The 11,657-nt window shown below is 44.7% G+C and overlaps 1 protein-coding gene across 1 annotated transcript in view; it reads left to right on the top strand.

Annotated features, from left to right (window-relative positions):
• HEATR6 (HEAT repeat containing 6) overlaps positions 1 to 11,657 on the top strand; it is a 26,002-nt gene that overhangs the window by 10,665 nt on the left and 3,680 nt on the right. The window contains exons 3-18 of the mRNA XM_057386681.1: positions 204 to 311; positions 624 to 764; positions 1,940 to 2,055; positions 2,411 to 2,525; positions 2,733 to 2,834; positions 3,239 to 3,376; positions 4,233 to 4,516; positions 4,791 to 4,968; positions 5,249 to 5,455; positions 6,111 to 6,210; positions 6,397 to 6,758; positions 7,597 to 7,719; positions 8,239 to 8,325; positions 9,251 to 9,385; positions 10,404 to 10,526; positions 11,557 to 11,657. The exon at positions 11,557 to 11,657 is cut by the window's right edge and continues 20 nt beyond it. Of these exons, the coding sequence (XP_057242664.1) occupies positions 204 to 311; positions 624 to 764; positions 1,940 to 2,055; positions 2,411 to 2,525; positions 2,733 to 2,834; positions 3,239 to 3,376; positions 4,233 to 4,516; positions 4,791 to 4,968; positions 5,249 to 5,455; positions 6,111 to 6,210; positions 6,397 to 6,758; positions 7,597 to 7,719; positions 8,239 to 8,325; positions 9,251 to 9,385; positions 10,404 to 10,526; positions 11,557 to 11,657 (2,420 nt within the window). The remainder of the gene's footprint in view (positions 1 to 203; positions 312 to 623; positions 765 to 1,939; positions 2,056 to 2,410; positions 2,526 to 2,732; positions 2,835 to 3,238; positions 3,377 to 4,232; positions 4,517 to 4,790; positions 4,969 to 5,248; positions 5,456 to 6,110; positions 6,211 to 6,396; positions 6,759 to 7,596; positions 7,720 to 8,238; positions 8,326 to 9,250; positions 9,386 to 10,403; positions 10,527 to 11,556) is intronic.

Below are 11,657 nucleotides of genomic sequence, written 5' to 3'. Positions count from 1 at the left end.
TGGGTGCTGCTGCATTGGGAGCACCCAGTACTTTGTTATTACACTGATTTGCCTTCATTTTATTTCCAAAGCAGGCTTACTTTGCACTKTCTAATTAACTGCATTTTGGACAATGCTCTTGTATTCCTTGATCTAACTTTGTATTTTTCTTGAGCCATCATTACTGTCTTTGTAGCCCCTAAATAATAAACTTTCTCTTCTAGGATGTTTGTGCTGTGCTTGCCCAAGCCTGTCAGCTGGTTCCCCTTGAGCAGGAGCATCTTGTCAGCAAAGTCTGTCAGCTTATCCATCACTTACTCAACAGATATCAGGTAGGAGAAGTTGGGCTGTGTCTTTCCTGTCCCTGGCTCCTAATCCTGCACTAAATCTGGGGGGCTATGGAGGCGACCTTCAGGCAAACTTCCTTAATTTTCACTGTACTACTTATTTATTCATAGCTGAGGCTCTGTTCTAATTCTAGAATGGTTTCTCATAAAACCAGCTCTCAGTGTCAGTTGATTCTGTTTTGGCGTGGGATTTTAACAGCCAGATCACTCAAGTTTGTGACATTTTCTTTGGATTTATCGGCTCCAGCAGTAAATGATGATGTTTACCTTGACCACAGCCCTTTTCTGTTATGACAGGTGATGGTTGATGARCAGAACTTGAATTTCCTTCTCTCCTATTGCATCTCTGCTCTGAGGCAGTGCAGCTCCTGGACACATGTTGAAATTCTGCAAGCCTTAGCAGCTCTTGTTTACAATAATGGGCCTAAGTGTCAAAAGGTGAGTTTCCAACTAAGAGAAAGTAACAACAAAAATTCTTTTTTTCCCGAAAGAAAGAAAAAAAAAGTCATTAAATTGTGTTACTTTTCATGCTAAGATTAGATCCCATTTAAATGGTGGCTGATATTTACAGGAGAGTTGCATTTGAGTTGTGTGTATTAATAATTATTATTCCCATGTGGAATTTTCTCTAGCTGCAGGCTGCAGCTTTAGGGATCACCATTAAAGAAGGGCACAGGCTTAGTCTGCAGGCAGGAAGAACACAGGGAGCTTCAAATTGCACATAACTCCACAGGCTCCATTGAGGATCCTGAAATTCATCCTGTAACCAGATCAGGGTTTTAGCTCGGTACCRTTTCAAAGCAGAGGCTCTCGGGTATCAATCCTGTGTGAAGCTCCTCATTGCTGCAGCTGACAGTGTTTGAAATGCTGAATCCTCCTGCTGTCACCAGCTCGTGGCAGCTTGCAAAGCAGTCTCTGCTGTTGGGCTGAGCATGGTGATGCTCACAGTTTGGGAGCTGCCAGCTYGTGTGGGCTTGTAGCCCATGTAGTGGCAGCAGTTTGGTGCAGCAGTTGTTCCTAGCTCAGCTTCATGTCTGGGAAGAGAGCATAAACCAGGGCTCAGCTGAACTGTGCTCAACGCCGTCCTTTCTTAATGCAAAATAAGAGGACTGAAGGAATTAAGGTTGTTCCTAGCTCAGCTTCATGTCTGGGAAGAGAGCATAAACCAGGGCTCAGCTGAACTGTGCTCAACACCGTCCTTTCTTAATGCAAAATAAGAGGACTGAAGGAATTAAGGTTTTCGTGCTGTTTTTTATGGATATAATTTGTCTGTGGAATCTGAAATTGCAGCTGACAATTTTTAGGATTTATTTTAYTTCTCATTATSCTSCTTTGATTTTGGTTGGTAATAAATTCAACTAATTTCTCTAAGTCAAGTCAGCTGTGCCTGTGACARTGATGGGTGAGTGACCTCTCCCTGTYCTTAACTCAGGATCCTTTCYTTGTGTTTTCTCTYCCCTGCCCAGCTGAGGGGCARTGGGGCAGTTTTGGTGGGCACCTGATGTCCATCCAGGCTCCAGCCACCTCTCATGATGTTTAGCCCCTAAACACAAGACCCAGGAGGCTGAGGGAGGAGCACTGACCCTGAATGACTTCTGGTGGTTTGTTTTCAGTATCTCCCGGATTTGCTGGGCAAGGCTGGGCTCCTGCTGCAGTTCAGTGACCCTGCCCAGCCCGACGTGGAGCTCAGGAGGGCAGCTGTGCGCAGCATGGCAAACCTGTGCCTCAGGTGTGTACAAGCCTTTTCAGGTGCTTTGGAAAATGGACATCTGCCAGCACAGGGCCAGCAAGGTGTAGGTACATGTTAAAGCTTTAGTGTTCCAAGATATCTGTGCATAAAACCATAAACTCTCAGTCTTTCAGAAAGAATGTTACAGGGATTCATTTAGGGAAGAAAAGTGTTGTAGTGTCTGATTTTTCATGCAGAAGATTTCTTTTTGTTCTCTGTGCGGTAGAACTGGTTCCTTTYAATCTGCCATCCATCCATCTGGGGCTCTTCAGGCTAACAGAGGGCTTGGATGGGACTTTTTGTAATTTTATGAATCCRTAAACCAACCTTGTGTCTCCTCCTGCTCTGATTTTAGTGTCCCTGGACAGCCATACCTAGATGAGTCCTACAGAAGTGTCTGTTTTCAAACTTTCCTAAGTGTTCTRCAGTCTTCAAAAACCTCTGATGTGGATGACATCACTTTTTGCATGGTAAGTGTGGGTCTAAATTGTCTGAAATCGTTTAAATTTGTCTGAAATGCTCTAATTAGTTGGCTGTAATATGTGGAATTTGCAATGTTGTTAATTGAGATTTTACAGTAATAGTCTACCATAATACTGTCCCAGTTGAGCAAAACCGAAATTGCCTAGAACCTGCAGTATTTTGGGAAAGAAAAATAACTAATTACTTATTTTCAGTTACTGCAAAGTGCACTGAAAGGTGTCCAGTCACTTCTCAATGGYGGGAAGATGAAACTGATGCAAACTGACCAAATTGGAGCTCTTCTTGCAGTATTAAAGGTAAGCCCTTAAATCCATCTGGAGAAAGAGGMAGACACTGGAAGGTTCCAGATGCTGTTAGGTGGGAAACTTAGATGAGCAAGAGGGAGCAGAGAAGCCTGAGCGTGGGGGGAAAGGGAGTGTGAGATATAAAGAAAAATATATTGAGTTTCTCTCACAGCATCTTAACTGCACTTCCCACAGAAGAATGTGAAAGGAGGATGGGAGGTTTGGGGTTTTTTGGACCTACTTGAAATCCTTCTGGATGTAGATGTATTTCAGATGTTGCACAGCTTTATATRGAGCAGAGGCAACACCCAAGGGAAGGAGCACAGCTGAAAATTGGTGAATTCACCTGGGTGAATATAGAATAAATGTGTGTATGAAAAAGGGGCAGAACGCTAACATTTGTGTTCCTGTTGCAGAAATGCATGTTCCATGGGCTGCCAGGACTGAGCATAGAGGTGCCCCCAGCCCTGTACCCTGCTCCCTTACCTCAGTATGATAAAAGGTCACCTGTCAAGCAGGAGCAGTCAGAACCAGACACTTCTAAGCAGACAGGGGTAAGCTGGCATGCTTCTGATTCTACAGCATGTGTTTGTTGTGGTTGTGTCTTACTTGTCCTGGTATTGATGGCTCTTCATGTCCTGAGCATGTGGTACATTTAATTTTTGCTTTAAASGTGTTGTTTGTAAATTCTGCACTGACTAAAATTGCTTTGGGGACTCAGGTGACACTAACAAATGGCTCTGCAGAGCTTGGCTTTCCTCAGTGCAACRATTATTCATCCATAGCCAAGAATTCCTGGCCTGCAGGCACGGGATTGATGCGTGCAAGCTGGCCAAAGCTTTTGATTTCATAAGTTAAATTTTCTCTCYTAACACTTGCACAATTGTTTGACTCTTTCTTAGGGAAGTCAAGTTCATTTAAGACTTATTTCTTGCCTCATCTGTTCTGTTTAATCCTTCCACAGGTTATTTTTTAACCCTGTAAATACTTTGGATTACTGATTATCTGAAAGACATTAGAGAAAATGAATTTATCTAGTCATGTTGACTTGTTTCTTTTTAGGTACTGAATACTTACTGTAAATCTAAAAGAACAACAGAAACATTTAGTGTTGTTTGTTAATCACTTTTGTGTGAAATATGATTTTGAACTAAGAGTTTCCTTGGTTCTGTCTTGCTTTCCTGATGAAGAAGCCAACACTTAGTTTTTGAGGCCATTCAGTTATAAATTGCTTACTTTGGTATTACTGACATTTTGTGACTGTTGCTACTAATGATCAAATTCTGAATTTAAAAACTCAGATACTAAAGAGTGACTGTTTCTGTGTGTACAGTATTTCACATAAATGTAACTGCATTTATGTATTTGTTAAGTGTTGACTAAAAAAAAAAAAGCTTTCTTTTGTCTTAGAACCGAAGGAAAAAGTCCAAAGGGAAGCAAAAGAAGGGAGAGCTTGGAGAAGAAGGAAGAGAAGATTCAGGAGATGCAGGAAATGAGTCAGTCCTGGCAGCAGACATGCTGAAATTGCACTTGGGGGATGTGCAGAAGAGCCCTTGTCCKGATCCTCGGGCTCGTGCATCGGATGTGTGTGCTGGGAAGGATCCCCTGTGCTCACCCTCCGTGGGCTGGAAATGGATCAGCAGCAGTGAGTCGGAATATTCTGATGCTGAAGGTGGAATACAGAGCAAAGTGAGGTGATTGTTGTGCACATAAAACATGGGATCCATAAAACACTTCAGTGAGACCCTCTGTTCTTCATCAAAACTGCTATGGAAATCACTTTCTCTTTTGATTTATGAGATGATACAAGAAAATTGGAAGGCAATCATTTGTATTGCTTTGGAAGTAAATTTGTTCTTCCTTTTCTTGGTCTAAAAGATTTCCTCTCACATCCCCAAGGGAATACAAGGGAAAGGGGTGAAGTCCATCCCTGCTGCTTTCATTAATCTTTTTGTTTTTGTGTTTAAGGTCTTACCAAGCCAATGTTCGCCAAGGGGCTCTGGCCTGTTTCCTCTCCACTATAAAGTCCATAGAAAAGAGAGTTCTTTATGGCTACTGGTCAGCCTTTGTTCCTGATGCCCCYGGTATTGGCAGCCCCCAGTCTGTGTCCCTGATGACAATTGCTCTAAAGGACCCTTCTCCAAAGGTGAGGCACTTCAGAGTATAAAAATTGCTGTGTTTTCCCCTGTTAATCTTAGTTGTCCTCTCTGGACTTCAGTATTTGGCTACTGTACATGTGTTGCTTGGTCACTGTTCCCCAAGAAATAAATAGGAAGTATTGGCTAAGGAAACAAAGGATTAGTTTCTGTAGTGCATAAAGTTATGAAAAAAAGATATTTGAATTTTCTCTTTCTAGAGAAATGTTAAAATTCTCCATCTGCTCAAAGGAGGTCTTAAAAGGTAGCAGAAATGTTTTAACATTTCAGACACGTGCCTGTGCTCTTCAAGTCCTCTCAGCCTTCCTGGAAGGATCCAAGCAGTTCCTCTCTGTGGCTGAAGATGCCAATGAYCACAAGAGAGCTTTTACTCCTTTCTCTGTCACTATTGCTTCCAGCATCCGAGAGCTGCACCGCTGCCTGCTGCTGGCCCTGGTGGCAGAGTCGTCCTCTCAGACACTGACACAAATAGTCAAGGTAACTGCACTGCAAATGTGCCACACGCTCCCAAGGGGTGACATTGGRATCTAAATTAAGTGCTGAAGAAAGATTGCACAGAATTGCTATTGAGTAATGAGGTGGTGGTGGTGGGAARCAGATCTTTGTCATCTCACAAGGCTTCATTGACCRAGTCATCCTAMAGAGTCATGGAATCACAGRATGGTTTGGGTTGGAAGGGAGCTTAAAGATCACCTTATTTCAACCCCCTGTTAGGGACAGGGACRTCTTCTACTAGACCAAGTTCCTCAGAGCTCCATCCAGAATAACAGGGTTTCTTTTCTCCTCAGCACAGTTTTCATTATTCTGCATTTCTTTTTCTTTTTGGAGCTGAAGGAACCTATAAAATGATTCTCAAGACTCACATTGACTTTAAAATTGGAATCCAAATTGATAAAAAAATCCTTCTGGGGGCTATGGAAATTCCTCAGTCTTTATGCCACACCACAGTAGTTAAATCCTTGTTCTTAGGAGCCAAATTTGTATCCAGTGTTCACACAGCAGATAATTGGGGTGTTTTTTTTCAGGTGCCCTCAGATAATGAGCTTTCTGAGTGACCTAAATTACAAATGTAAAAGCAAACTTGTTGGAGGCCTGGCTGACATTGTAACCAGCACCTTTCCRTGTGTTTCAGTGCCTTGCAAACTTGGTTGCCAACGCACCCTACAGCCGATTGAAACCGGGGCTGCTCACCAGGGTGTGGAACCAGATCAAGCCCTACATCTCTCACAAAGGTTTGCATTCTTTCTCTGTTTGTTACATTCCTCCCTCCTCTGTGCTTCATACATTCGAAATTCAATAGCAGTGGCTGTTTATGCTGTAATACCTTGTGTGAAAACTGCTGAAGGGGGATGCTGGGCTGTCAGTGAGATTCTAAWGGAGTTTTTTTGGTTTTTCTCTCCCCACATTGTCTCCTGCAGATGTTAACGTTCGAGTTTCCAGYCTGACGTTGTTGGGGGCAATAGTTTCTGTCCAGGCCCCTCTGCCAGAGGTGCAGCTGCTCCTGCAGCAGCCCAGCTCCTCAGGGCTGAGCAGCAGCGGCAGCGCGACCCCTCGGCGCCTCAACTGCTCTGAGCAGTGGAGGAAAGCCCTGCCCTGGGCAGGGGAGAGCCCTGTGGACAGTGCAGCAGGATGTGCTCCCCCAGAGCCGTGCTGGCTGCTCCGCCTGTGCGTTTCCATCATCATCCTGCCCCGGGAGGATTCCTGCTCCGACAGCGACGCCAATTTCCCGTCCTTGTCCAGCATCTACGAGCCGTGTCCCCTCCGGCTGGAGGCCCTGCAGGTGGGATGGGTGCACAGGGAGCTTGGCTCAGTATCCAGCTGCCTCCCTCAGTCGTGGATTCCCTTGGCTCCCTGCTCTCTCTGGGATATTTGGGCTGAGGTGTTTCCTGATGCAGTGGGGCTGAGCTGCTGTAACTCAAAAACATTTTGATTCCRTGGCCACAGCATGACTGTGCCACAGGAGACCTGCTGCAGCGAGTTCATCTGCCTGTGATTTTWATCTTCAGTATTTTTAAATATTATTTGGGAGTGTGTGCTGGCAAACTGTGAATCTTCCCCACCAAAACTACTCCAGACAGAATCCAAATTAAAGTTTTGGTGGAGAATMGTGAGAAAGAGCAGAGAGCAGTCTGCAAGGAGCTATGGAGTGACTCAGGGAGTACCTTGGATGTTGAGGCTTGGGCTTGTTTTAATTCATATACCCACAGCAAAGAGTAAGATTTTGTAAAATACATCCCAAGAAGCCTCACTCTTTTTTCTGGAACAATAAATATTTGTTAAATCCATTCTCACYGAAGGCAGCAGCAGTGTTACAGGAGGTACAGAATGTCTTGCTCTCAGTTTTTTTTGGCTACAGGAGCACTCACAGTAAATAATTCATGGTGTTGCTACCTGATAGCTGCTGTGGCTCTTCTTTGAACAAGATAATGGAACAGGGAGGCTTTTAATCAGCTCTAGTATTCTAGAAGTTGTGCTGCAAGGTGTATCTGTTACATGAGAGTTCAGTATATGGTGCTGGGGTTGATTAGCCCATTAACATCCTTTCAGTGTGTATTGGGGGTCTTTTGGCTAAACAGAAGGAAAAAATGTTGAACAGAATTTCTTTTGTGTGTGTTTAGGTGTTGGCTCTCCTTGTGAAAGGTTATTTCCCTATGGCTCAGAGCTATTTCCTAGAGCTTGGAGAAGTGGCTTGCAGGTGCATGGAAGAAATGGACCCATCCATTCAGCTTCATGGAGCCAAAGTAAGAGCAGGAGGACACATCAACGTTGTTTTACCAAGTCAGTTTTATCTGTCTGCTTTGCATATGCAGATTAGTGGTGATGAATACTCAGAGCATCTGTGTGTGATGTAGAAATGCAGCACCCTGACACTTTGAGAAGTGCACCTTCAGCTTCCAGTCTTGAAGTCTCAGCAGAATTCTGTTCCTCTGCTGAGTCACCAGGAAGCTTGGGAAATGCAAGGACTACAACACTGGTCCTTCTCTGATTGAGCATCAGCTGGTGCAGGGATTGTACTCTGTGACCCAAAGATTTCCCATTTGTACAGTAATTTTTTATGCTGCTCTAGCTGGAGACTTTATGTAGGAAAAGCTTTTCCTCTGATTTCYGTATTTGCAGAGACAGAACACTCCAAACCAGTACTGAATCTTTTATTTTTGTTCCCTGGCTGAGCAGATGCAGTCCTAGATGAAAGTTTTGTAGCTCCATGGTCCTTGAGTCATGCCTGATGAAAGATTTCCTTGCTTTTTTGTTCTTTGTAGTTGCTGGAGGAGCTGGGCACGGGTGTCCTGCAGCAGCACAAACCCGACTCCCCCACTGCCCCTGAGCAGAGAGTGCCTGTCAGCGTGGTAAGTGTGAGATTCCACCTCACTGAGCTCCTTCCCTGGACTCTGCAAAGTCACTGGCACAGACACAGAGAAATAATTGCAGGGAAGCAGGAARGGACTCAGACTGCAGCTTTGTGGATGCCAATATGGACAGTTTTTGTGGACTTCCTGCAGTAATTTGGCAGTTGTTCTTGTCTGTGGACAGATGTGTTGGGTTTTATTTCTTTTACCTGATGGTGACCTGCCTTTTTACCTCTCCTCAACTCTTGCAGCCTATTGCAGCTCAGAGAGCTGGAAGAACAGCACTGATTTTGTGTGTGCCATTACTGCTGCATAAAACTTCTAGAATTTTGGTGAATTTGCATTGTTAAAGAGCCAATCTACATTTTCTGGCTGCTCACAAGTGCAGAGAGAGTGGCCAGGACCACAATACACGTGAATTCAGAAAAATTCATTAGCTGTTTGTTGGCTAAATGTGCAGAAGCTGAGCAATATAGCCCTGTTTACGTCTTGCTTCTGTGAACAGAAGGCAAKCTTAAAAATTTCTTTGGCTCGTGCTAAGTTTTGAGCCTACAAGACAGGAAATGTGTTCAGTAGCATCAGGTTCCTGTTATTTGCTATGCATGTAAATTGTCAGGCAAATGAAAACACTAAGCTGTGTGGATTCAGGAGTGGGATTGCAGCTCTGYTTAATGCAGTTTAAATTGGAGGGTGTGTGGCTTTGAGCAGGAAACAAACAGAGCTCAGTGAACAACTACTTGATGACAATACTAAAATGTCTTGTAGATGTTTCTGAATGCCAAGTATTTTAGGCTCCAAACGAGTGTAACACCTCCTGTGTGTGATTATGCTCCCTGCTGTATTTCTTAAAGGTGATCATCTCTAAGACAAGAACTCAGGCATAATTGCTGAATTTAAAAGGTAAAGCTGGCTTCTTCTCCTGCAGGTTGTGACATTCTGGACAATGATGTTAAATGGGCCTTTACCTGGCACTCTGCARAACTCTCCCCATGCCACTCTCCAGACCAGTGCCTGTGATGCCCTGTCCTCTATCTTACCAGAGGCCTTCAGCCTCCTGCAGGTAAGAACACACCTTTAAATGTGGTGCTTTTACCTTTGAGGCTTTGTCCTTGTCCACCAGATTACAGCCTTTTAAAACTTAGCAGGAGWGAGTAAAGAAACCCAACAGAATTATTTTTTTTCTTTACATTCTGAGCACTGTGACTGTTSAAGGCTGGAGAAGGCAATGTTGGGAGTAATTAGCCTGTCAGAACAATTAAACTGTGGGTCACAGCAGGTGTTTGGCCCTGCCATGAATACCCARCCTTGGCAATGATGCATTGGAGATRGAGGATGAGAATTTCATGGCATGAGGGAGGGATGGGTGAGGGATTGTTGTTCTGCTGTTTAATGCTTTGAAGAGCCAGCTGAGCCAACAGCCAGGTCCTGATGTTGTGCACCCATTTGCATGCGTGTTTTTTCCCTTTGCAACATGAAATATGCTTTTAAACATGAAAGCCTTGGCAGTGCATCCCCTCCTGCATTGTGCAGCTCCTTCTGTGTCACTGTGCCCTTGCTGGAGAGTGCTCTGCCAGATCTCATTTGCCCAGGAATTGCTGGTCCAGCAGTATCTCTGGAATTCTCCAAGTACAGCGTGTACTTCATCCCCCTGTACTTTGATCCCATCCACTCTCCTGTCCCTGTGGCCAAGTGGGGTCAAGTCAGTGCCCACTCTGACCTTTTGTCACAGGCTGGTGAACGGACAACCTGGCCAGGCTGAGCTCACCCTGCCTGCTTGTCCTGCTTAGTGAAGGAAGGCAGAAGCCTTCCARCCTCTCTGTTTTAYCTCTGATGKGCCATTCCTTCTGYTCTGGATGAGAGTTTGGTTTCCTTSRTGGTCTTACCTAGCAGCAGTGAGATCCTGTGTGCTGGAAGCATTCCCATTTCTGGGGTGGGCTCCCAAAACACCGTTCAGTTCACTGAGAGCACTCTCTGAGTGAAAGCTCCTTCAGACACAGGGTGTGTCAGACTGTTTGTGTGTCCCTGTGGGACAGAGCTCTCCTCAGTGTCCCCAGCTGCCATGCTGCTCCTCGTTGCAGGGTGACCAGCAGATCCTGTGTGTCACGTTGCTGCTTGGCCTGAACCACAGCGAGAACCCCCTGGTGAAAGCTGCTGCTGCCCGTGCCCTGGGAGTCTACATCCTCTTCCCGTGCCTCAGGCAGGTCAGAGCCAGCCCATTCCCTTCCTCTGAGCTGTTTTATAATGGGTTTGATGAGCCATGAGATGTGGAACGTGGATTCTTTTGAAATTAGTTTGCTTTACCTTTGGTCTGTGGTGTATTTTTAGTTTTCCTCACTGGCTCTGGACCTGCTCTTGCCTTTCATGTGCAGCTTTAAGTGAGGGGAAGCAAAGTGAGAGGAAAAGGAGGGAGGTCAGGATCTTCCCAAGCTCTCAGGGATGGGAGCTGGAGTGGTTAAATGGGCACAGAGGAGCTGCAAGAGGTGAGGTGGAGCTGGGATGAAAGGAACAGCTGTACAGTGCTCTGTGGAGTTTGATGTTGGACTCGATCTTTGAAGTCTTTTCCAACCTCCAGGATTCTATGACTTCAACAGGTTTTTGATGTGAAGCCTCCAGTTTTGCTTAAAACTAAGAAATAAAGGATATTAAGAGAAAAAAAAAAAAGGATTTTTTTCCTACAAAGTATCATCTTAGCTTGGCAGAGCTGGAAGATTAGTTTTTACAATGTAACCTTAATTGAATGATTGTAATTAAACAAAAAAAAAAAAAAGAAAAGCAGTAGCTGACTTTGGGGTTTAATTCCAAAATATTTTACCACCGGCCCATGTAATGTGCCATAGCAGAGAAGATTAGACAGGCAGCTCAACAGGGAGTTTGGAGAAGCAATTACTTTGGGAGTGGGATTTCAGGAGTTTAAGGTTGGCAGTCCATGTAATTATGTTAAAATCCAAAGTCACTAAAGCACCAATGCAATTCAATGATACATTGAAGCTTTTCAGCAGCAGGTGCCCAAGAGTGGTGGACCTGGTCAGCATTCAGGCTTGGGCTGTTAATTAAGGGTCAGGCAGAGCTGCAGAGAGCACCATGAGCTCATTAAAAGGTGTCACCTACAAAAGGGGAGTAAATTGACAGAGCTGGTCTCTCCTGTTCCCTGGAAAAGCCGGAATGTGTTACTAAGGAAATCACCTGCRTTTTGAGAGCTGTGTAACTCTGCAGCAGTGTTTGCTTTGACAGGATGTGATGTTTGTGGCAGACACGGCAAATGCCATTCTGAACTCCCTCCATGACAAATCTCCCAACGTCCGTGCCAAGGCAGCCTGGTCCCTGGGCAACCT

This window comes from Malurus melanocephalus, unplaced genomic scaffold, assembly GCF_030028575.1.
Source record: "Malurus melanocephalus ecotype Western Australia unplaced genomic scaffold, MMel_1.1 scaffold_1031, whole genome shotgun sequence".
Lineage (NCBI taxonomy): Eukaryota > Metazoa > Chordata > Aves > Passeriformes > Maluridae > Malurus > Malurus melanocephalus.
This window is presented reverse-complemented; position numbering and strand designations above follow the sequence as displayed.